This window comes from Mustela putorius, unplaced genomic scaffold (assembly GCF_011764305.1).
Source record: "Mustela putorius furo isolate JIRA1106 unplaced genomic scaffold, ASM1176430v1.1 tig00003834_pilon_pilon_pilon, whole genome shotgun sequence".
In the NCBI taxonomy this organism is placed as follows: Eukaryota; Metazoa; Chordata; class Mammalia; order Carnivora; family Mustelidae; genus Mustela; species Mustela putorius.
Genome location: NW_025421987.1, coordinates 115,044,496 through 115,069,951, shown reverse-complemented (window position 1 = coordinate 115,069,951; position 25,456 = coordinate 115,044,496). Strand labels below are relative to the sequence as shown.

Below are 25,456 nucleotides of genomic sequence, written 5' to 3'. Positions count from 1 at the left end.
TGTTGGGGTGCCTGGGTGGCTCAGTGGGTTAAAGCCTCTGCCTTTGGCTCAGGTCATGATCCTGGGGTCCTGGGTTCGAGACTCGCATCGGGCTCTCTGCTCAGTGGGAAGCCTGCTTCCCCCTCTCTTTCTGCCTGCCTCTCTGCCTACTTGTTATCTCTCTCTGTGTCAAATAAATGAATAAAATCTTAAAAAAAAATAAACAAGTTGTTGATTAAATTTATTTTTTAAGGGGAGTAATACATTGACATGGTTCAAACATAAAGCTAATAGGAAAATATATATAGTAGTATGTCTTCCAAAATGTCCAGTTCTTGCAGAGATAACCATGATACTGTGTGTGTCATTCTAAATTACTTCATGCCTTTATAAATAGCAGATCTGAAGATATATGTATGTTTTTCATCTATAGAATCAAACCTATTCATGTTTTTTTTCTTTTCTTTTTTTAACGATTTATTTTAGAGGGGGTGGGCATAGGGAGAGGGGAAGAGAAACACAGGCAGACTCTGCTGAGCGCAGAACCCAATGTGGGGCTCGACATGGGGCTTGATCTCATGAACCCAAGATCTCGCGACCCCAAGATCACAACCTGAGCTGAAACCAAGAGTCAGATGCTTAGTCCACTGTGCCACCCAGGCACCCCAACCCTATTCATGTTTCTTAAAGATACAGCTTTCTGATATCTAGAACACAATCTTATCACATATAATTGTACTGTCATTTATCATTTGGTTTTTTTTAGTAGTTATTTGGGCACCTGAGTATTTGATTCAGCTCTTGTAAACTGTGACCTTTTATGGCTTAATTCTATATATGACTACTTACCTAGAAAATTAAAGTTCCTTAATTTTTTATTTTCTGTGTTATATTGTATATATAAGCCGATATTTAAGCATTGAGAGGTTAGCAATAAAAATTCTTATTTCTTACTATGCTTAAAAAATCAGAAGATTGGAAATACTGAAGTAGTGGCTTGAATGGTGCTCTCCCCCGCAAAAGACACATATTTATTCTAATCCCTAGAACCTATGAATGTTACCTTATGTATGAAAAGGGTCTTTATAAGTGTAATTAAGTTAACAATCCTGAGATAAAGAGGTCATTTTGGATTATTGGTGTGGACCCTAAACCCAGTGATAAGTGTCCTTATAAAGGAAGGTGGAGGGATATTTGAGAAAGAAAAGGAAAATACATAGAGAAGAGGTGATGGAGAGGTTCATGGAGGAGATTGGAGTGATATGACCTTAACACAAGAAAGGTCAAAGAATGCCAAATAACCTCCAAATGTTGGACGAGCAATGAATAGACACTCCTCTAGAGCCTTTGGAAAGAATACAGCCTTGCTGACATTTTGACTTCTGACTTTTGGCCTCCAGAGTTGTGGGAGAAAGTTTTTGTTGTTTAAAGTCACTGGTTTGTGGGAATTTGTTGCAGCAATCACAGGAACCTAATACCTTGCACTTGCACTTCTACACATCAGTGCTGGGAGTGGATTTGTTTTGCCCTCTGCCCTCTTTAAAGAAGACACTGGCCATCCAAGACTCCATGGGTCTCAGTGTGCGGGTAAAGTTTGCATTCCCACAGATACCCAAACTGCCTGGCTCATTTGTCTGTCTGGTCCCGGTGATAGGAGCTCCCTGTTACAGATGTGGAGGGCTAAGTGCTTTACATAGTAGTGAATTAATCCTACCAATAACTCTGGGAGGTAGGTGCATTATAATTTTTATCCTTTCCATTTTACAGATGAAGAAACTGAGGTCCACAGAAGTTAAATCATTTACCCAATAGTGTGCAGCTAAGAAGTCCTAGGGGTAGGAATAAAACCCAGGCAGTGTGGCTCCAGAGACTGCCCCTAACCACTATACCAGGTTTATAGCCACTGGATGCTGTGATCACAGAATATCGATTTCCATTCCTCTTCTACTTTTTTATTAAATGAGTTTCCAATACTTGAATTATTCAAAAACAATAAAGGTAAAACACAAACACCAAATAAGTTCTTATAATATTCTATTAAACCCATATGAGATAGTTTTCTTTGGAGTACAAAAGAGGCCATACAACAAATATTTGTTAACTGATTAATATTAAAGCAGTTAAACCACATATAAAGGAAAAATGAAGTCATTTAAATATTTATTTAAATATTTAAGGACTGTTGATAAATATCATTAAATAGAATATAGAAATTAATGCTTAGTGGGTGATAACAAAATATGGTTTATCCCACTTAGAAACCTGCTATCAATTTATAAAAAACCTGAAATAAACACATTAACAATAATACGGTTCTTTTTTTTTTTTAATAGATTTTATTTATTTATTTGAAAGAGAGGGAGATAACTTAAGCAGGGGGAGTGGCAGGCAGAGGGAGAAGCAGGCTTCCCCCTGAGCAGGGAGCCCGATGCAGGACTTGGGCATCATGACCTGAGCCACCCAGGTGCCCTGATAATGTGGTCCTTAAGAAAATCTTAAGAGCAGAACCGTTAGATTATTAACAAGGACATATTTATCAATGTTTTGGTGGGATAGTCATAGAAAAATACACTGAGTATACCCCAAACCAATGCAATGTTATATGCCAATTATATCAAAATTTAAAAAATACGCTGAATTTGTAAAAGCAGGTAATATTCAGGGTTCATTTTCATCCAACTTGTTTCTATCCCCAAGGAAACGTTGTTACTGGAACTATGTTTTATTTGATCATACTTCTTATATTTCAAAACTTAATTATTGCTAAAACAATAATTATTACTTTGGTTTGCTGGATTTTAAAAAGGACTCACTGGGGCACCCTGGGTAGCTCAGTGTGTTGAGTGTCTGACTCTTGGTTTTGGCTCAGGTCATAATCTCAGGGTTGTGAGATCAGGTCATGACCTCAGGGTCATGGGATTGAGTCCCGTAACAGGCTCTAGGCTCTGGGCTCCACACTCAGTATGAAATCTGCTTGATATTCTCTCTCTCTTTCCCTCTGCCTCTGTCCCTGCCCCTCCCACTCTGTCTCTATCTCAAATAAATAAATAAATAAAATCTTTAAAAAAGAACTCACTAATTCACCCTTAAGTATGTTTACATTTCAAGGTATCTCAATTTTATATTTTTATGTAAACTTGGTTTACACTCAACTTTTAAGGGGCGTATTTCCTCTGTAAAGCTACCTCCATCTGTACTCTTTTTACGACCTTTGGTTTCATAAATCAGAATCTTCATGTGATAGGTGAGTGTGTGTGGGATTGAAATAATTCACATGGAAGCCTTTATTTCAAGTTGTTTAGTGAACACTGTGAGGCTGTGCAATGGATGTTGCAGTTATGGATATTTAGACATGCTTGCAGATACTTCCTACTTCTCCCAGAAACATAATCCAGGCAATTTTAGGGCAAAAGGAATAGGCTTTGTGATTTATATTCCTTCCCCGCTTCATCCCTGCATGTTCTTAATTATGCCTTTGGAACTGGTTTTTAGAATATCAACTTTATTTGTTCAAATTATGGACCTTAAACTGCCATTGATTTATTCCGACTATACCATATTGTTCTTTTTCCCTTTTTTGAACTCATGGGAAGTAAATGAAGACAGAAGAGATGAATTACTTTGTATTTCATCTTTTGTTTCTCCACAGAGTGTCACTCTTCTCCAGAAATTTATTCAGCTCAGTATTTCTAGTAGAGGAAATAGTTTTAAAAGCAAATGAAGTTTAAGAATTAAATGTTCATTGTTTTTAGTCTTAACAAAACAATAAAGAGTTTGTTAATTTTAATGTTATTAAATAGTAGTGTTGTAATTTTCCAGTTCTCAAAAGAAACCTTGTTCATTTAATCACGGTGATAAAAGTAATGAAATTATGTTACAGAAAACTGGCAAAATAAAATCACCCATAATCTTGTCACCAAAATTCAACCACTATTATCTTTTTAATGTATTTCTTTCTAGTGTAGCTTCCTGTGTAAACGTTTGCATAGCTTTAATCAGAGCACAATCCTATTTTATATCCTGCTTTTTTCACTTAACATAAAATAATTTTATATTGTTGTGTATTCTTAATAACTAACATTTAAAATGCATGTGAAGTGTATTCTTGTTAATGTGACATAATTGCCCTCCATGATCAAACATTTATCTCCTTTTTTTTTTCCTTTGTAGTCAGTGAGGCTACAATCATTTTTATATCTGTAACTTTCCCACATTTTACATTATTGTGTGGACTATCTTCCTAGGACTGGTTCTCAGACATAGATAAAAGGGAATGACCATTTTTATGCTTTTTGAATCATGTTACCAAATTATTTCCAAAAGGATTATAGCAATTTGCACAAGCTATCTACCAAGTGTTTTATCATACGTTGTGCCAATCAGTGTTGGGTATTCTCTTTCTGTCTGTCTGTCTGTTTCTATTTGCTTATGTACTGTGTTCAAAGTACCACTTTCATATTATTTTATTATATATTTATTAGTCTCCATATATTTGCTTACTAGATGTGAATTATCTGTTTATATACTTCTGTTATTTACTTATTTGGTGCTTAATTTTCTTCTAGAAATTTTAGTAGTTGCATTATTTTTTTTTTAAGGTTTATTTATTTATTTGACAGACAGAAATCACATGGAGGCAGAAAGGCAGGCAGAGAGAGAGGAGGAAGCAGGCTCCCTGCTGAGCAGAGAGCCTGACTTGGGGCTCGATCCTAGGACTCTGAGATCATGACCTGAGCCGAAGGCAGAGGCTTTAACCCACTGAGCCACCCAGGCGCCCCAGTAGTTGAATTTTTTGATGATGATGTTAACACCTTGGTTTTGTTTATTGAAAAATTAAATTTTTTTTTTAAGATTTTACTTATTTATTTGAGAGAGAGAATGAGAGAGAGAGCATGAGAAGAAGGAGGGTCAGAGGGAGAAGCAGACTCCCCACCAAGTAGGAAGCCTGATGTGGAACTTGATCCCGGGACTCCAGGATATGACCTGAGCTGAAGGCTGTCGCTTAACCAACGGAGCCACCCAGGTGCCCCTGTTTACTGAAAAAATTTTAAATCTGCTTGTCTTATTCTTTAGACCAAATGTTTTATTCAATTGTAAACTTATCTTTATAATAGAATATAAGTGATAGAAGAATGAACATACACAGCTTTTTTTTTTAGCATATAACTTTTCTTGAAATTATGTGTATGTTTTGATGGCCCGAATGATACTATGGTATTCCAAGGGGCACCTGGATGGCTCAGTTGGTTAAGTGTCCAACTCTTGATTTCAGCTCAGGTCAGGATCTCAGGGTCTTGAGTTCAAGCCCCGTGTGGGTCTCCATGCTGAATATGGAGTCTGCCTAAGATTCTCTCCCTCTTTCTGCCCCCTCCCTTCCCTACTGGTGCTCTCTCTCTCTAAAGTAAATAAATAAATAAATAAATAAATAAATAATACTTAAGAAAAAAAAAGAACAAACGACACTTGGATATTCCTCATTGTATATATGTATTTGGTTTCCAGGAATACTTGGTAATAGAAATGCTTGACAGTTTTCTAATTTTATAGGGAAAAAGGAGCTCAGATCATATCCAAAAGAGTTGATGATTTCAAAGAAAAGTTTCAGCATAAACTTGGAAGAGTTTTAGACCCGTAAGTTAATAATTGTTTAAATTGATAATGTCTTTGGATGAAGCACTCTTGGGGTAAATGTTGGTTTGTTTTCAATTAGGTTCTATCCATTAAGTAAGAAAGTCATACCTTTGTGTTCATCAGGGAACTCTCTTAGTATCTCTAGGGCTTGGGGTTCTAGAAAGGTGCTGAGTCCTCGGAGATGAAGAGGGCATTCACAGAAGGAGGGCAAGAGAATTTTATGTAAAGCTTTATTTCTGGGGTGTTAGAAATTTAACTTACCATGTTACATTTTTTCTCTCTTCCCTGTCTCTTGTCTGTCTTCCTATCTGTCTCTATTTCCATATTCTGCTTTGAGTATGTTCTTAATTTTCTTTTTAAATCCTGGCTTTTGAAAGCTAGGGAAGGTGTTTAAGCATTGCCTATGCAGTGGAAGATTAGACGGAAGATGGGCAGGAGAACTTCTGTTTGATCTTCATAGTTTAGTTACAGGAGAAATACAGGCTATTAAAAACATATGGCAAGCATATTTTAAATTCCAGAGATGCCATGTGGTGAGTATTTTAACTAAAGGATTTGTTTTCTTTGATAGCATTGCAGAAACAATGAATGTTCCCCCAGACCACACATTTGGAGCTTGTCTTCGTGCTGAGGAGTATGGTAAATATACAAACTTTCTCCTTAAAAAAAACAGTAACATCCTCACAAAGTTATGTGGTTGAATTCACCATCTCCTTCCTTCAAACTTCTAATTTTAAAGGCTTCAAATGTTACATTAACATTAATGAACAGTTTGTAGCACACACAAAAAAATGTTCATATCGTGTTTGAAATAGGTACAGTTTAAAGCTTTTGTGAATGAATACCTAAAGTGTAGTCAAGGCTCAGTGTAGTCAAGGCTTTATTTAGAAAATAAATATGTCTTGTATTAAATAAGCCAAGGTGATTTGAGGCAGCTTTTTAATGAATTCCAGCACTGTACTAGGCCCTTGTTACTCAGAATGTGGTCTGCAGACTGGCCGTGTTGGTGTCCCCTGTAAGTTTCTTAGCATTGCAGAATCTCAGGCTCCACATCAGACTCCTGAAACTGAAACTGCATTTTACGATATTCCTGGATTAATTCTAAGCACATGCAAGTTGGAGAAACCAATGTACTCTTCGATCACAGAATTAAGAACCACTCCCTTCCTACCAGCCAATCAATCAGTTAAGCTATAAATCGGCAGAAGAAACTTGCCAAGATTTTGTCTTTATTTCTAAGCAATCTATATGGTAGACATCCAAAGGAAAGACTATGCTAAAGCTTATCAGGATTGGGTTGTATATTGGCGGTTTTCAAAAATATAGTCTGTAGTCCACCTGCATTCAAATCATCCAGGGAATTTATTAAATATGCAGGTTCTTGAGAGTTGTTCCCAGACATTCTAATCCAGTAGGCTCTTGTGTATGCTAAGGTTTGAGAACCGCTACTGAAAATGTTTTAGCTGAAGCCCATTCACTGACAAAATATATATTTATTGAGCTTATGAAACAGTATTTTAGACTATCATAATTGCATTAATTAGAAGATTGTATTTCAGTTCTGTCTTCAGATGAACTGTTACATGTTTGATGTATGCCTGTTCATCATAGAGGCTGTCTTACAGGTAAGAGTGGTTAAGAGATGATTTAGGAAATCCATCAACTGGCCTAAAAAAATAAATAGGTAATCGTGGTAAATACTGCTTTCTTGAGGGAGGCTCCATGCTGGTGTGTGCTCTGTCTTACTGTCTGTTGGATCCTCAGGGTCTAGCACACAGTACATTTTTCACAAATATTTATGGCATGAATTGGTGAATCCAACACATGGTTTATCATTTTGACAATTTGACAACATTGACAAATCTTCCAATAATGGATCAAAGTTATCCCTACAAATGGAATGAGATAGTGTTACAGAATGAAAAGGAAGAACACTGACATTAATAATTTTAAAAATATATAAGTATCAGTAGCAGCACTGGTGCTGCATAGTTTAACTATGAAAGGGGACACTGAGGCCTCTTTGGACTTTTCCTGGAGTTTATGGATGGATGCAGATTAACTCCAGGTTCTCCCTTTTGTGACTATTATTGGGGTCAACTGATAGCATTAAAAAAAAACAAAACAAAACAAAACCTGATAGCATTTATTCTGTAGAAAGCTGCTGCTTCTAGAAACATCTTGATTTCTTAACTGGGCCCTAATTTCTCCTTTACGCTTACTTATGGAAATAAAGGCAGCAGTACAAGGAATGTCTCATCTCTAAGGCCTGTAGTTATTGGTTATGTTAAGAAACCTCCAGGAAGAGTGCAAGGGTTGTGGCCTGCTCCTAGGATGCACCAGAGCAGAGGCAAGTAAAAGGAAAATCCAGGACTGGTGGACAGTGCTGCTGAATGGGAACTGGTTGCAGGCAGAGTACAATTAAAGAGCTTGCTTGGCTTTTCTGACAGCCATGGTGTGATAGCTAGGTCATAGGTCTCCCAGAGTCAGAACTTGTGCTCTTGATTTTAGCTATATAGAGAGATGACTCTAGTAATTACAAGTGATATGACAGGAGCTTCAAACATATTCTTTCAGGGCAGAGCCAGAAGAAGATATCAGATACATTTCACTCAACAGAAGTTACACCTAGTGGGATTATGATGGGAAAACCCATGGAGTTGAAAAAACAACCAATCAGATGGTTATTTTTGCATATTAATAGAGAGGGAAGGCCTCTGAAGATAAAAACTGAACCAAGAGCCACCTTGTGGAAGAAGGAAGATCTCCATTATATACAAGAGCCACCCACAGTGTTTATGTCAGAGGCAGGAATGTGGAGGAGGAGAGGAAGCCATGCTTATTTGTCAAAAATCAGTCTCACTGTCTTGATTTCCTCTCACAGAGCCTTGCTTGTGTTTGGCCCACTTCAGGATGATCTGATGGTAGCTGATTCCATTTCAGATGTTTTGGTCTGAGGCACTTGCCCAGTTCCTGGAACCAGCATTCTTGAGGGCTTCTCACCCCTATCTACCTGTAAAAATGTAACTTTTATCAGAATATGTGAGATCAGCTCCTGATTTTATAATAAGTAAGAATCTTAGAGGTGCAATGGGTATCTATTAAAAGAGACTCTTGACAGAGCCTAATACAGGGCCTTACACAGAGTAGGTATAAATATTAGTTGCCGTAAACTGCAATAAATGTAGTGATTTAAATTATTCCATCTAGAATATCATAGCCAACTGCCAACATAATCCTGCCCCAACAAAGCAGGAAGGGAGGAGTACAGGCCAGGAGAAAATGAAGTGAGGGAAAAGGTTCCGTCTTGTGACATCTACCAAGCCATAACATCTGAAGCAACGTAGTCAACTCTAGTCTGATTGCTGTCACCATTAACATCCAAGGAATGTTTCCCAAAAGGGAGTGGCAAGGAATGCTTCTAGGCAGTGTCTATGTTTGTACTTTCTTTGTGTCATAATCTGGGGAAGTTCCCCTAAGTCATTAATGATAAATGGAAACAAGGGCCAGGCCTAGAGGAATGTAGCAGGTGGATTGGAGAGTTTATTACTTCCAGATAACTGAGGGGTTGTGGGTCGGGACTCAGTTAATAGAATTGTGGGTGAGGGTCGGTGTGCAGGTGGTGGTTCTCAGGAAGCAGGGCTGAGAAATGGGAGCTTGATAGCCATACTGGAGGCAGACTGGAAATTCATATTAGGAGGGAAGAGGGTTTTTGAGTTCAATTTTTGCAAGGGATCCCAGAGGTTTAGTAAACTTCAAGGCATATAGTGTGGCCCCCACATGGACTCTTTCCTAGCTTTCAGATCTTCAGCATTGTAGACAAATGTGTGCAAAGAGGTAGAGACAAGGGCTTAAAGTCCTAGGAAAGATAGTCAAATAGGACTGATGATTTCCCACTCTCCCTACCCCCGGCCCAAATTAATTTTGTTAGAACTTTTTCACTGAGCAGAGAAGTCACATAAAACAGAAATATTAAGCCTTATCAATTACTTTATGTACTTTTTTATACATAAGGGTTTTCTGTCCTGCTGCATAATAATGTCAGATTTAGGCACGAGGGTTTTTTTTTTTTTTTTTTTTCCATTCACAGACTTTGCTAGATCTCTCTTTTTTAGGATCAGAATAATATTAACAGACTTTAAATTGAGATAAAAGTCTCCCTCCCCCCTCCCGCTTTAATAGGAGCTGGTGATCTCATCCATAACAGACTTCCAGGTGAATATCTTCGAGGAAAGGATAGACAGAGAGCCCTGATTGCAGCTGTGCGACATCACTTGAAGAAATTTAACTGCCAAAACTTTGACACTTTGTTGGCAGCCTTCAGGCACTATGATAAGGCCAGTATTTGAATGGAGTTTTTTGGACTATGCATGACTTATAGATCCTGGCAGGTTGGTGTAGATCAGGGGTCAGCAGACTATGGCTGGAGAGAGTCAAATCTAGCCCACCACCTGTCTTTGTAAATAGTTTTACATGGCAATTTGTTTTAAGTATTTTCTATGGCTGCTTTTGCACTACAAATGCAGAGACTGAATGGCCTGCAAAACTTAAAATATTGTTTTTTGACCCTTGACAGTAAAAGTTTGCTGATCCCTGGAGTAGATCAGTGGTTGCCAAAGTGTGGTCCTTTTATCATCACCAGGGTTACTTGGGAACGTGTTAGAAATGTCTATTCTAAGGCCCACCTACTGAACTGGGAACTCCAGGTTGGGGCCTAGCAATTGTGTTTTAACAAGCACTGCAGGCCGTTCTGATACAACTTGAGAACCACCGTGGCAGAATGAACTGTGTTGTGCTGGGAGCAAGGGGGTGGTGGTGGGGGAGGGGCAGGCATCATAGATCCTCAGGGAAGACTCCTGGGTCTAGGCCGGCTATACCTAAAACTGAGTATGTACATGTAGGGCTGACAGTCTGCATTCAAGTCAAGCTTGGAATGCTTCTCCCCAGGGGGAGCAGGATGTAGTTTCAGTTTTGAGAGTGTAAGATGATTCCATTTCTAACATACTCTAAATTGTGTCCTTTCATAAAGTCAGATCAATCTGGGCCTGCATAATTCCCTCACACCATTTTAGGCCATCACAGATTTGCTTTCACAAAGCTGCACTGCCTTTAGCTATAGTAAGGTACACTATTGTGTCAACCTCTTATGAAACATCACACAATTTTGTTTCTATGCCCATGGTGTTGTTATTTATTTTTGTCACACGTATCCTCTTTATTAAGAAACCCAGTCTTCCTAAAGGAAATAAGTATGCTTCATTTATGTATCTGGTTTGTTTTTACCTCATAAACAGCATGAATTTTGTACTGATTGTGAGTACCTTTTTGACTTGGCCATCAGGAAGCTCAGAGCCAATTCAACAAAGTACATCTAGTTTGTGAACATGTTCTTAACAGCACACATTTTGTGTGCTTCTTCTTATTTTATTTTATCTTGATTTTCTCTTTGTCCTGATTTCCTCAATTTTGAGGCTCTTTTTAATGGTACTTATTTTTCTAGGCAGCCTGAAACTACTTTAGAATGGGTCTAATTTAAACAAATAAAAGCTCATAAATAAACCTGCAATGATGCAGTGCATCATAATCTTGATATGAGAAGGGGGAAAAAAGTAGAATAATTTTATTTTATCTCAAAAAGAAAAGATAATATTTGTATCCCCCTTCCAATGTTGAGCACAATTTTAGAAAAGTTATACTTCACATTTTTTATCTTAAAATAATCTTGATTACTCATTGGCTTATTCAGTTTAATCCATTCATTTTATTTGTTTTTAGATTAGAGGCCTGTGTGCATGTATTGTACTGATGAATAAAAAGTGGGTTAAGTATCTCATTTAGGCTTGTACCAATTATGTAGGGACAAACACCAATCAGTCACTCACTATATGTCTCACAAAGTTGTGTTTAAAGAAAATGTAAGTATTCAACTGTTTCTCTGGTTTTTAATAGAGACCAATTGCTATTTATAGGTAATTTAAAAATGAATCTTCAGAATTAAAATATGTAAGCTCAAATAAGTACATTTTAAGCTTTACATAAATACAAGTATTTTACAAAGATGATAGATGATAGCAGGATAAATTTAGATAGTAGTGATATGAATCAGAGAACTTACCACAATACATAGAGCTCTGCTTTTTAAAAATTCTTCACTTTAAATGTAATTATAGGCAAAATGATCATCTTAATAGCTGCTGATTATCTTAGTGAACCACCAGGCATATTCCTTATGATAAAATTAAATTAAGCAGGGAGGAAATTACTGAGAATTATTTAATGTTGATATACCTTTTAAATGGTTAACTTTTAATATGCACAATGCAGTGCTCAGTGTCCTCTAGGAACTTTTTCTTTTTCTTTTTTTCTGAGAGGGTAATAAGATGTGGGTCTTCTAGTACAGCTGTAGGATAATTTTTGATTATTTGAATCTTTTATTATTGAATGCCCAGATTTACTTTAATGAAAAACACAAAACAAAACAGAATAAGTAAGCCATGATTTTCTAAATGAATCTTCTTGGCTTAGAGGATTAATTCTGTTATTTATTGAACACTCACTGTACATCAAACATTATTTCAGATAATATGCAGTCTTTCCACTTAGGAAATTTAAAATCTGGAGAGGAAATAAAAAGACTCATCATGTCAACAAGTGGTCACAGTAGAGTCCCAAATTTTCAAAATAAGTATATTATTTTAATTCCTTTTATTATTTTTTTTGAAAATTTTAATTTCTTTTTATTTATTTTTTTTCCATCACCCAGTTACCCCATCCCTCTCCCCTCCAGTAACCTTCAGATTTTTTCCTAGGATTAAAAGTCTCTTATGGTTTGTCTCCCTCTCTGGTATCATCTTGTTTTATTTTTCCTCTCTTCCCCTATGATCCTCTGTCTTGTTTCTCAAATTCCACATATGAGTAAAGCCCTGTGATAATTGTCTTTCTCTGATTGGCTGATTTCTGTTAGCATAACACCCTCTAGTTCCGTTCATGTCATTGCCAATGGCAAGATGTCATTTTTTGATTCCTGAGTGGTATTCTGTTGTGTATATCTATAACACATCTTCTTTATCCATTCATCTGTTGATGGACATCTAGGCTCTTTCCACAGTTTGACTAATGTGGATATTGCTGCTGTAAACATTCGGGTGCAAGTGCCCCTTTGGATACTACCTTTGTATCTTTGACATAAATACCCAGTAGTGCAATTGCTGGATCACGTGGTAGCTATATTTTCGACTTTTTGAGGAATCTCCATACTGTTTTCCAGAGTGGCTGCACCAGCTTGCATTCTCATCAACAGTGTAAGAGGGTTCCCTTTTCTCCACATACTTGCCAACATCTGTTGTTTCCTGACTTGTTAATTTTAGCCATTCTGACTAGTGTGAGGAGGTACTTCATTGTGATTTTGATTTGCATTTTCCCGATGCCAAGTGATGTGGAACATTTTTTTCATGTGTTTTTTGGATGTTTTCTTTGGAGCAATTGTCTATTGGTGTCTTCTTTCCATTTCTGGATTGGATTATTTGTTGTTTGGGGATTGAATTTGACAAGTTCTTTATAGATTTTAGATACTAGTCCTTTATCTGATAAGGCATTTGCAAATATCTTTTCCCATTCTGTTGGTTGTCTTTGGGTTTTGTTAACTGTTTTCCTTTGCTGTGCAAAAGCTTTTTGTCTTGATGAAGTCCTAATAGTTCATTTTTGCCTTTGTTTCCCTTGCTTTTGGAGACGTGTGTAGCAAGAAGTTGCTATGGCTGAGGTCACAGAAGTTGTTGCCTGTGTTCTCCTCTAGGATTTTGATGGTTTCCTGTCTCATATTTAGGTCTTCCATTCATTTTGAGTATTTTTGTGTATGGTATAGGGAAATGATCCAGTTTCATTCTTCTGCATGTGGCTGTCCAGTTTTCCCAACACCATTTGTTGAAGAGACTGTCTTTTTTCCATTAGACATTCTTTCCTGCTTTGTCAAAGATTAGTTGCCTAGAAAGTTGAGGATCAATTCCTTTTATTCTAATCATTATCCAGGAAGGAGCTGAGATGAGATTATTCCTTTTTGGAGACAGGTACATTCAGTGATAAAACTGGTTGTGTGAGCCAGAAGCTGGTGAGGAAGTTAGACAATTTTTGAAAAGTTTTTTCCAAAGCTCAGTCCTATCAGGTGTCTGTGGATGGCTGGGTGTAGGAAAGGTTCATTGAATACCTTGACTGACAGCTCATTGTTGAGTAACACTTTGGCTATAAGACACACCATTGTCAGGCAGAGAATGGTCCAGAAAGCAAAGCACATGGGTTAGATTAATTTCATGGGCCATACGCTTATGCTTGGCGTTGGCTGATAAAACTGGGATAGCAATTCCACAGAGGTTCATGTAGTCAGTATGCCAGGAGCATGGAGGCAATGCCTTATGTGGATGTGTCTTCCCCCCATGAGACAAACTGGCCAACTTTTGTCAGGAGTCACAAGTATGGCATATGGTGTGGTAGCCTTTGCCTCCAAAACATAGTGTGATTTACTTTCTAATGATTAGTGTGTTACCATGTCTGGTACAACAGTGGATCCAGGCAGCAAAGGTTTCATATGGATGGTTTAAGTTCAGTCAGAAGCTTGATTTCTATCTGAGAATGAGCAGAGAATGGACGCTTATCATGTTTTCAATCCATACAAATTGCTATATTGGGCAATGAAGCCATCATTGTTGGTACCATCTATTACAGTTTTGAGAACCTCTTGATTCAACTGCCATATCCCAGGTAGCTTTTCAGCTAGGGCTATGGAGTTTGCATTTTTGGTTGACTTGGGCTTGTAGCAGAAGTTTTCATAAAAGAGTCTATAGTCCAAGGCCTTTGCAACCCCTTATCAAGATAATATGTTTAAAATTCTCATTCTGTTTCAATATAAGCATCAGGGATGTTTTCCAGGCCTATGGATCTGACTGCAGGAATTTATCTAGAGTTTGTTGGGTGAGTTCCCCATTCTCCAGGGATCACCTTCATAAGCATTTTAAAACTAATCCTGAGCATAAGAGCTGAAACACTAGTCAATGAGTCATTTATCTTTTCTCTGGGAAGTTTGTCTCAGAAACTTCTCTGAGAAGGTCAAAGCTCCCTTAATAGCAGCCGGGGGCGCCTGGGTGGCTCAGTGGGTTAAAGCCTCTGCCTTCAGCTCAGGTCATGATCCCAGGGTCCTGGGATCAAGCCCTGCATTGGGCTATGTGCTCCGTGGAGAGCCTGCTTCCTCCTCTCTCTTTGCCTCTCTACCTACTTGTGATCTCTGTCTGTCAAATAAATAAATAAAATCTCTAAAAAAAAAAAAAAAAAAAAAAAAAAAGCAACCGGGACCGACTGCAAAAATACTCAGATCTTTCACTATCATCTCCAAGTGGGTTTTAGGTTTGATAGACTCCAGGAGGGGCTGAGAGGTAAGATACCTCAGGTCTTGCCATTCTTTGTTAACAAGCATTACGTGGGGCCCCGGAGTGGCTCAGTCTGTTAGGTGTCTGCCTTCAGTTCAGGTCATGATCTTGGGTCTTGGGATGGAGCATGACTGCTGAGCAGGAAGCCTGTTTCTCTCTCTGCCCCTCTCTGCTGCTCTGCGCTCTCTCTCTTTCTCAAATAAATCAATACAATCTTAAAACAACAAGCATTATGTGTTTGGCTCCTTTGTCTCTCATCCAAGTGCTAACCAGGCCTGACCCTGCTAAGCTCCCAACATCAGATGAGATTGGGAGTGTTCAGAGTGGTTTGGACATAGACTACCTTTTTATCTCCCATGTGAACCAACTAGTTCCTGCCCAGAGCCTTCATAAATTTCCCTCCTTTTTCACTTAGTGTAGGTACTCCTGTCTTTAACTGTTGTCTGGAAGAAGGTGGAACTTCCCCTGCTCCCCATACCAGGATGAATTTTAGTGCTAATTGTTACACTGTGGCCAGATTGCTAGCATGTCCCTCTTGCCCACAGGAGTGTTGACAACAAACAGGCAATGGTCTTAGAGTCTACCTCCCTGTGTTTGGCCTATAACTACTTCCCCAATTTCTCCTCATTACCAGACAAAAGAATGGAGGACCATTTAGTGCTCAGTTGGAACACCAGAGGTGTTAAAAACTTTGAAAGCATGGGAAAATGTAGAAAGCTATCAAGAGTTCACAATGTTGGTTAAATGAAATGTCAAGCACAAATCATGGTTACACCTGCCCAGCCACAGTGTAAATAGCATGATTCAAAGAAAAAAAATGTTAAAGTGGAATGAACAAAGATTCTGTGTCACATCCTGCTTCAACCAGGGTTCAAATTACTGTGTGTATATCAGGTTAACACAATGAGGAACTCACTTAGTATTTGACTGCTCTTATGTAAAAAATAAGACAAATTCTTTGAATTTATGTGATCTCTTTCTTTTTTCTTAAATGAGATAATACATGTTGCATACTCTGCTCTTAAAGACAATGCTTGCTTCATCTTTTTCTGTTTTGTGTCTAACAGAATGGAGATGGGGTGATAGATAAAGCCGAGCTTCGGGAGGCTTGTGAACAAGCCAGCTTACACTTAGATGATAAGCTCCTGGACCAGCTCTTTGACTACTGTGATGTCGATAATGATGGGCAGATTAACTACCTAGAATTTGCAAATTTTCTTAACTGGAAAGATAGAATGCCTCTTAAAGAGCATGAAGAGAGGGTCATTATTAAAGGTATTTAATTTTTGAAAGATTGCTGAATTCTTACATGGGCTTTTATATTTTCAGTTTTCTAGGAGCTTTACTCTTGTCAACTTTAATATTTTATATTAAAAAATATGCACATAGATACATATTATTTGCTTATTTATGCATAGAATATCTGTGGAAGGACAGGAAAGAGTTTGGTGATGTTTAAGGGGAACCAGGTAGCTAGGGGACAGGGTGGCAGCAAGACTCACATTTTAATCTATGTGTTTTATGTCTTTGAATTTGGAACCATGCAATAACCTCTTCAAAAAAAAAATTATAAGCAAAACAGTTTACACCAAAATCCAAAATATGAAAGATAGTTCCTCAGAAAGCTGTTTGAAAAACCATTGTCTTAGAGTAATTAGCTCCCCTCCCCCAGGAAAACTCAGTAGTAGTCTAGGATTTGACATAAGAAAATTTATTCTTTTGCATTTTATATGAGAAAGAAAAGCAATCTTTACCTTTATTTAAATATTTTCCTGTTTCCACGTTGACTTCTTGCATCACTAACACTGTGTGTGTGTGTGTATGTATATACATACACACATAGATGTACTCTCTCTATATAAAATCACAGTGAATGTACCATTTTTATTTGGCTTTTTAAAATTTAGTTTTCAAATTTCTATGGAATTAAGAAATAATTTTATGGTAAACTTTTTTATGAACTTCATTTTCAGTTCCCTCATGCAGATGTAAGATGAATTACTAAGCTATTTCCTCACTCTTTGAAATTTAGGTTATTTCCAGATTTTTAAAAGTAATATCAGTAACGCTATAATGATTATCATCTCTCAAAAATCTTTGTTTCTAATTATATCTAATTTCTTATGAATGTTATTATTGTCCCAGAAGTAACTATATTTTCATTTTGCTTTTCTAAATGATTGTACCAATTTGCAATTTTATCAGCCAGATCTGTGAGGTTTTATTCTAACTTTGCTACCACTGAGTATTATTCCAATCATTCTTGTAATTTAGTTATTATTATGGCACGTTGTTCACTTTAATGTTCAAATCTTGATTATTAGAGAGGATTAACTTTTTTTAAAAAGATTGTTTACATTTCTATCTCCTCTGGAATATTCTCCTCTAAAAAGTGAAGTTATTACTGTTTTTACTTTTATTCCTGGGTCATGCCTTTCTGCAAGGCCAAAACCAAATTTGGGGCCTTATTTATGATGGGAGCCCTTATGAGTTTCTGAGATGACCTTTCTGTTCAAGCAGCTAGGACAGTAGGGGGATTATGTTTGCCTAATGAAGATTTTATAGAAAACAATTCTTCCCTAGTCCTTTCAGAAATACAAAGGGGTGATAGAGTTTTTTCTTCTTGGCACAACTCTTCGAGTAGTGGGGGAAAGTAGAAGCCTGTTTTCAAACCAGATCATTTTTCAAATTGTTCCTAGTGTTTGGGTTCTGACTTCATCAGTCGCTTTCAATGGAGTCCTTGAGATTTTCCATCTTCTAAGACAGTGGCCAGTGGTTCAGTCAGGGGCTCAGGAAAGTTTTGCCAGGAATTTTCTCATATCCAATTCCGCTTTCAGAGGAAAGGGGTAAGTATTCTTTCTTTCTTTCTTTTTTTTTAAGGGTTTATTCACCTATTTGACAGAAATCACAAGTAGGCAGAGAGACAGGCAGAGGGAGAGAGGGGGAAGCAGGCTCCCTGCCAAGCAGATAGCTCGATCCCGGGACCCCCGGGATCATGACCTGAGCCAAAGACAGAGGCTTTACCCCAATGAACCACCCCGGCGCCCCAAAAGGGGTAAGTATGCTAAGGCAGTGGCTTTCAAACAGTTTTCCGAGACACTGTTTCTCATACTGGTCCAGATTTCTGCTTTTTGTGGGGCGCAGGGAGGAGATTAGAAGTTTTGGAACACAAGACCTGAATGTGTTCATGGCAGATTGCCAGGATCTGAATGGGGGCTCCAGATTTTAGATAGGCATGTCTTTTCTGGTTTGCCACAGTTCCCACCCCAACCGGATACTGGGGCACCAATTTGCCTTTATAATCCTTGCTTGGGCTTTCCCCAAACCCCGAGCGTTCGTCCACAGATTGAAAGACCACAGCGCCCTCTAGTGATAGTTGTGGAGCTCCCAGCTCTGTGAAAAAGGTGCGCCAGGAATTTACTCCTAAATTTCAGAACGACTCAACAAAGCAGATCTTCAAAAGGACTGAGTCTTACAATTCGAGTTTTACCTCAGGGTTTTGTTTTATACACCGATGTGAAGAAGGTTATTTATATAATCGGTTCCTGAGCTCACACTGTGTTCTCATTGCCTCCCCGAATGTTGTAATACGTGGGGGGCTCCCCCTCACCATCAGGTATGTGTGGAATTTACAACTCCACATGCGTCTTCTCCAGTCTCTCCTTGGGGCACAACTCTGGAAACAACTCTGGTAATCCTGTAGTTCAAGTTAAATATAAAAATAAACTCTAATTTTTTTTTTAAAGGGAAAAAAAGGTTTCATTTTTTCATCTGGTGTCTTAGATGTAAAAGCTTTATTCTAGATTAAAGTGGGTGGAGTGGTGAGAAGAAACAGGCCACATTCAGATTTCCTGGTGTATGACATTGGCCTGCCCTTGCTTTTCCACAGTGGGATGCTGGCATTAGTGACCTCTGCTCAGTCTCAGTCTCTACCAGCAAGGAGAAACTAACCAGGAAAGCTGATTTTGTTACAGAGCAGCAAGCACCCAATAGTGATTTCTTCCAGTAATTTGTCCCCCACCCTCAACTCTTTGCTTAAAGGTAAAAAACCAGCTTGTGCAAATCCTGATGAGGCTAATGTTGAAGAATCTGAACCAACTCTCCTGATAAAGCCGGAAGAAATTGTCTTAAAAGAACCAGGGAGCTCAGAAAAGACTCTTCGGACACTTCTGAGGCCAAGTGATAAAGTTTCTAGTCACTATAAGACAACTTCTTCTGAGATCAATGCAGTTGTAGGGGCTCTTCCTTCTACTTGTGAGTATGTCACATTATTTGCTGAGTTTTTGAAGTACAATCAGCAAACATAGAAGTGTCCTTTGTCTGTCCTTGTATTGTCCCCAGCTGCTACCTTCACTAGGCTTTTCTCAAAGCCTAGGACCTTTCATTCAGTTCTGTATTTGAACCATCCAGGAGGTCTCAATAAATGCAGGCTGAATGGAACTATTGCTAATGATGACCCAAGTAAGATGATTTCCTTAACACTGAATGTTACACAGACTATGCCAAGTGTTAGGAAATCCATAAGCCATGTGATTCTTAGATATACGCAGATTACCTTCAAATATTTGAAGAGCTTTTGCAAAACAATTCTCTGTATCTTCATTCTCCATCTGTGAGTTTGCTAGGGCTGCCATAACAAGTACCACAAACCTGAACAGAAATTTATCATCTATGGTTTTGGGAGATGGAAGTCTGAGGCCAGGGTATTGGTAGGGTTGGCTCCTTCTGGGGCTGTGAGGGGGAATCTGTTCCGGGCTTCTCACCTAGATTCTGGTGTGTTGCTGGCAATCTTTGGTGTCCCTTTGCTTTTGCTGCATCACCCTGATTTCTGCCTTCAACTTCACATGGTGTTCTGTTGTGTGAAAGCCTGGGTCCAAATGGCCCCTTTTATAGGGACTCCCAGTCACATTGGATTAGCGACCTACTCTATTCCAGTGTGACTTCGTCTTAATTAATTACAAAGGCAATGACTCTTTTTCTTTTGAGTAATTTCTACACCCAACATGGGGCTCTAATTTATACTCCCAAGATCTACCAACTGAGCCAGCCAGACATCCTGAAATCGCTCTATTTTTAAATAAAGTCACATTTAGAGGTACTGGTGATTAGGATTTTAACATATAAATCTGGGGAGAATATAGTTCAACTCATAACACCTCATATCTTATTATTTGTTTATTTATTTATTTGTCAGAGAGAGAGAGAGAGCAAACGCAGGCAGAGTGGCAGGCAGAGGCAGAGAGAGAAGCAGGCTTCCCACGGAGCAAGGAACCAGATGCGTTACTCGGTCCCAGGACCCTGGGATCATGACCTGATCCAAAGGCAGTGGCTTAACCGATTGAGTCACCCAGGCATCCCAACTCATACCTTATTATTGAGCATGATGACTCTTGGTTAGTTAGAGACTATTTTATGTTGGCTAAGATCACTTCCTTAGACTAAGGACATGATTAAAGTTTTATGCATTTTTCTTAACTGGATTTTATAGACATGTTATATATGTTCTAGTATAATGAGATCTTGCTACTCCCTTTAGAATAGTGTTGTCCAATAGAAATATAATTGGAGTTCTATGTATTTAAAAATTTTTAGTAGCCACATTAAGCAAAAGAAACAGGTGAAATAAATTTTAATAGTATATATACTTTATGTATAGTATATAGAGCTTCCAAATATTTTTCAACAATTAATCAATATAAAATGATTAAATATGCCACTTTTTTTGGGGGTACTAAATCTTTGAAATTCAGTGTGTATTTTATACTTATATCACATCTCAGTTTGGACCCATTTCAAGTATGCACTCAATTGCTCCATGTGGCTGGTGGCTACTATATTGTACAGTTCAGTTTTAGAATGTTTTTTTCCCTTTCTCATTGGTGTCTTAGGTTATCCCATCTATGGTGTTCCAACCATTCGGTCTGATATTCCTGCCCCCCGAATTCGTCGTGTCAGTGATAGAACTAATTATGGCGAAGAGGGCAATGCCTATTCCTTACTACATCCTACCATCTTTGGCCAGAAAGGAGTGTTTGAAAGAGACTTCTTCAAGACCAGATCAAAAAAAGAGGTACAGCATATTATTTCATAAGATTTGGAAGAAATGTCAGCTTCACACAAACACACAAAGATGAAAATGTTTATTTATCCACAACTATTTAATTTTAGACTGTATAAAATGTGAGCTTTGATATTACAAAAGTCATCAGGATCCTCAAATACAGGATTTTTTTTTTTAAGATTTTATTTATTTCACAGACAGAGATCACAAGTAGGCAGAGAGAGAGGAAGGGAACCAGGCTACCCACCAAGCAGAGATCCTGATGCGGGGCTCGATCCCAGGACCCTGGAATCATGACCTGAGCCGAAGGCAGAGGCTTTAACCCACTGAGCCACCCAGGCACCCCCAAATACAGAATTCTTGAGGATAATGTTCAGTTTGGTTGTTCTGGTTGATGTTTTCATACGATTCTTGGAGCAGTTTTTCTTCTATCATAGGAAACATTACATTCACATTATATATCCACTATGACCTACACATAAAAAGAAAAACATTATCCTGAGGAACTCAACACTATTCGTAGTTGAGAAAAAGCAGAAGAGATTGGTCCCTTCCTTGTGTAAGTATCTTATGGTTTTGTATCTCCAAAACCAAGAAGTAAGTATGAGAAGGGCCACTCTGTGCCCTCTTTATGTACCGTGGCTATCTTCTGTCTTAGATTATCTGTGAGAGCACTGATTTATTTATTCTGTCCTGTTGCCACACCATTTGTCAACCCATGTATCTGGTTTTTGTTTGTTAGAAAACATGGTCCTCATATTGTAGGTGATTTTCTTCCTACGTGGGTTATAAAACAGAAACAACCGGCTAGGTCAGAATAGCCACTGAGGTTCTAAGAGCCAAAGATTAATAGCAATGCTTGGCCAACCTGCCTTGGTCTGCACTCATAAAAAGCAGGGTGTAAACTAGGGTGCAATAGCTTCTTCAGAATTTTCATATTCAGAACTAGGAATGGTTGAGGAGACAGTCATATGGTACCTTCTGGCACTTCAGATGAAGCATTGATGGCTTGAAAACTTACTAACTACTACCTTAATTATAATACATTCATCCCAACATTTAATCCCCACTGAGGTAGGAGACAGAAAGAAGAAGGGAGGAGAAACTCAGAGAAGATGCCTGCTGGGTGTTCCAATGAAGGAACTCAAAGGGACACTCCCAAAGTGTTTCACTTCCCTTGATTACTCTAAAGGGCCTATGAAATAGTTGCCAAAAGAAACAAAAATCATGCTTGTTGCATGATACCTAAAATTCTTTTAACTAGGAAGTTGTCCTTTAATTCACACTTCTAGAAAAAAAGAAAACCCAAATGAGTGGTTGAGTAGTAATGCTAACTTGAGAGTGGATGGACTTCTGGAAAATAATAGCAAATCAGTGCACTGTGATGGAATAGGGAACTAGGGGAGGGAGGCCTCCTGAGGAGGTGGGAAGGAAATGGAGGTGGAGGTTTGGGATGCTCAAGACTGACTTGGGCTATTTCTGGAATTCGCTCTGTCAGGACAGTCCTTACCTGCCCCTGGATGGGGGGGAACCACAGCTCTGCACTTGGGCACTGAGGTGTTTTTGTTGTACAACTGCAGCTGCTTGCAGCTCTGCTTTTTTGAATTTCAAATGTATTTGATTATACTGTTAATTTCCCATGAGGGCACATCATTTCTAGGAGATCTTTTAATTTTGTTAAGATTTTGTTTAATAGATGTATTCTGCAGCACTTGTATTTCTTTGGCTTTCCTATTCACTAACCTTTCTTTCCATTTCCCTCCTGGCTTTTTTTTTGTATGCCTCAAAGTAAATATTTTTCCTCTTTTAAATTTAATTTTGGGCACCTGCATGGCTTAGTCGGTTAAGTGTCTGCCTTGGGCTCAGGTCATGATCCTGGGGTCCTGGGATAGAGCCCCCACCCACTGCATCAGGCTCCCTGCCTCTCCCCTTGCTCATGTGTTCTCTCACTCTCTCGCTCAAATAAATAAATGGAAAAAAATATTAAAAAAAATAAATTTAGTTTCATTTTTTTCCCACACCTTTTATTTCCTCTACTCATTCTAACATTTCTTTCCACTGCTGGTTCTTATCTTTCCTTTCTTAAATTTTCCCTGGGATGTAAGAAATATGTTTTCCCATAATAATTATCATTGCAGAAAAATTACTAATAACCAGAATTTGCTGGTTTTCAATATGCTCAAATTTTAGTTTGCTCAGTTATTCATGCATACTCTATCTTTCTGACATTTGCACACCTATAACTATAAGGTTTATAAGAGGCCAGTAAGAGACATTTTATAAGTGATCCTATTTTAGAGAAGAGAAACTAATTTTCAAGGGATTGACATGACATATACAAGATCCTAGTGATAAGAAGTGAGATAGAACTCAGATCCAGCAAGTCTTCTTTCAACCAAAAACAAAGAGTTGCAAGCAATTTTGTATATGGGCTAGTATAGTTGAATATTCTCATCTTCATATTAACAAAATGATTCCTGAATTGAAAATACTGGAATTTTTGATAGCTGATTATTATTATATATAACAGGCACACATGTACATACACGTGTTGGTGCACAATTTTGGGGGGATAAATATCCATAGTATTAGATGTTATAAAGATATTTTTAAAATTCAAATTTAAAGGGCTGCCTGGGTGGCTCATTGGGTTAAGCCACTGCCTTCGGCTTGGGTCATGATCTCAGCATCCTGGGATCAAGCCCCGCATTGGGCTCCTTGCTCAGTGGGGAGCCTGCTTCTCTCTCTGCCTCTGCCTGCCTCTCTGCCTGCTTGTGCTCTCTCTCTCTGTCAAATAAATAAATAAATAAATAAATAAAATCCTAAAAAAAAATAAATCTGGGGCACCTGGGTGGCTCAGTGGGTTAAAGCCTCTGCCTTCGGCTCAGGTCATGATCCCAGGGTCCTGGGATCAAGCCCCGCATCAAGCTCTCTGCTCCGCGGGGAGCCTGCTTCCCTTCCTCTCTCTCTACCTGCCTCGCTGCCTAGTTGTGATCTCTGTCAAATAAATAAAATCTTAAAAAAAATAAAATAAAAGCACAAATCTTAGTCTGACCTTCAATTTTTTTTTCTAGATTGCAGAGATATTATGTAATATTGGTGTCAAGCTTTCTGATGAAGAATTTGAAAATGTATGGAATCTTGCATCAAAAAAGCATCACAGAGGAGAAGTTTGTGTTGAGACCATCAGAAATGTTCTGGATGAGATACAACATGCAGACCGGGTCAAGTGTAAAACAACCATGTGATATTTTTGGAGTTCATTCATTTAAACAAAAGAATTGTTAAATCTGAATTCATCAAAAATTTTCAGTCCATTCTGGTTTTAGATATTATGTTAGAATTCAGCAATCACTGTAGTAGGACTCCTGTGTCTGTGTATATGGCTAATAAATTTGATTGGGATTTTAAGATTTATTTTATATTCTATAAAACACCAAGAACTTGAAAAGCACTTAGAGTTAACCTTTTACCTTACCAAAGGTAAGGTATGTTTAGAATACTTAAGAAGTCTATGCATTTAATTGGTTGATTGAATTTCAAAGTCTAGTTTGTGATACCAGGTTGACAAAATTTTGCTTCCAACCTTTTGTTTTTTTTTCTTTAGGTGTCACTATAACAGAACGGAATAAGCTTAATAATAAGTTTAGTAAGCTTTCCATCTCTGTTAGCGTCTGAGGAAAAGAAACAAGTACAGGAAGCAGGAGCTAGAGAACAAAATGTGGAGTTTCATCAGTGACATAATAGCCATTAGTTTTGCTATCTCCCTATGGCCATTTATAGCAGCATTATCAACAATAGCTAAACTATGGGAATAGCCAGGCGTCCATCAACTGATGAATGCATAAAGAAGATGTGAGATATGTGTGTGTGTGTGTGTGTGTGTGTGTGTGTGTATTCATATATTATGAATAAAAAAGAATGGAATTTTCCCATTTGCGGTGATGTGGATGGAGCTAGAGAGTATTATGCTAAGAGAAATAAGTCAGTCAGAGATAGACAAATACCATATGATTTCACTCATATGTGGAATTTAAGAAACAAAACAAGCAAGCATAGGGAGAAAAAATGAGAAGCAAACCAAGAAACAGACCCAACTATAGAGAACAAACTGAGGGTTACCAGAGGGGAGGTAGGAGGGGGAATGGGTTAAATAGGTGATGGCGATTAAGGCGTGCACTTGTGGTGATGGGTGCTGGCTGTTGTATGTAAGTGTAGAATCACTAAATTGTACACCAGAAATCAAGATTGCACCCACTGGAATTTAAGTAAAAACTTAAAAAAAATCTATTTTCTATGGCCAAAAAAAATATTGTCCTAAAAGGGCACAGCTGACCCACCATTACAGGTAGCTTTAGAAATTATCAGTGGC

General features: G+C 38.1%; 1 protein-coding gene across 2 annotated transcripts in view; it reads left to right on the top strand.

The window, feature by feature from the left end:
• Positions 1-24,495, top strand: part of EFHB (EF-hand domain family member B) — a 55,008-nt gene extending 30,513 nt beyond the window's left edge. The window contains exons 7-14 of one of the 2 annotated variants that reach the window (XR_006609247.1): positions 5,527-5,610; positions 6,182-6,249; positions 9,793-9,947; positions 16,091-16,298; positions 19,065-19,277; positions 20,912-21,093; positions 21,522-21,643; positions 24,159-24,290. Coding sequence is in view for 1 of the 2 variants with exons in the window: in XM_045088952.1 (XP_044944887.1) it covers positions 5,527-5,610; positions 6,182-6,249; positions 9,793-9,947; positions 16,091-16,298; positions 19,065-19,277; positions 20,912-21,093; positions 24,159-24,332 (1,084 nt within the window). In the remaining variant the exon portion in view is untranslated. Of the gene's footprint in view, positions 1-5,526; positions 5,611-6,181; positions 6,250-9,792; positions 9,948-16,090; positions 16,299-19,064; positions 19,278-20,911; positions 21,094-21,521; positions 21,644-24,158 lie in introns of both variants that reach the window. The other variant, XM_045088952.1, reaches the window with a different exon arrangement.
• Positions 24,496-25,456: the final 961 nt, after the last annotated feature.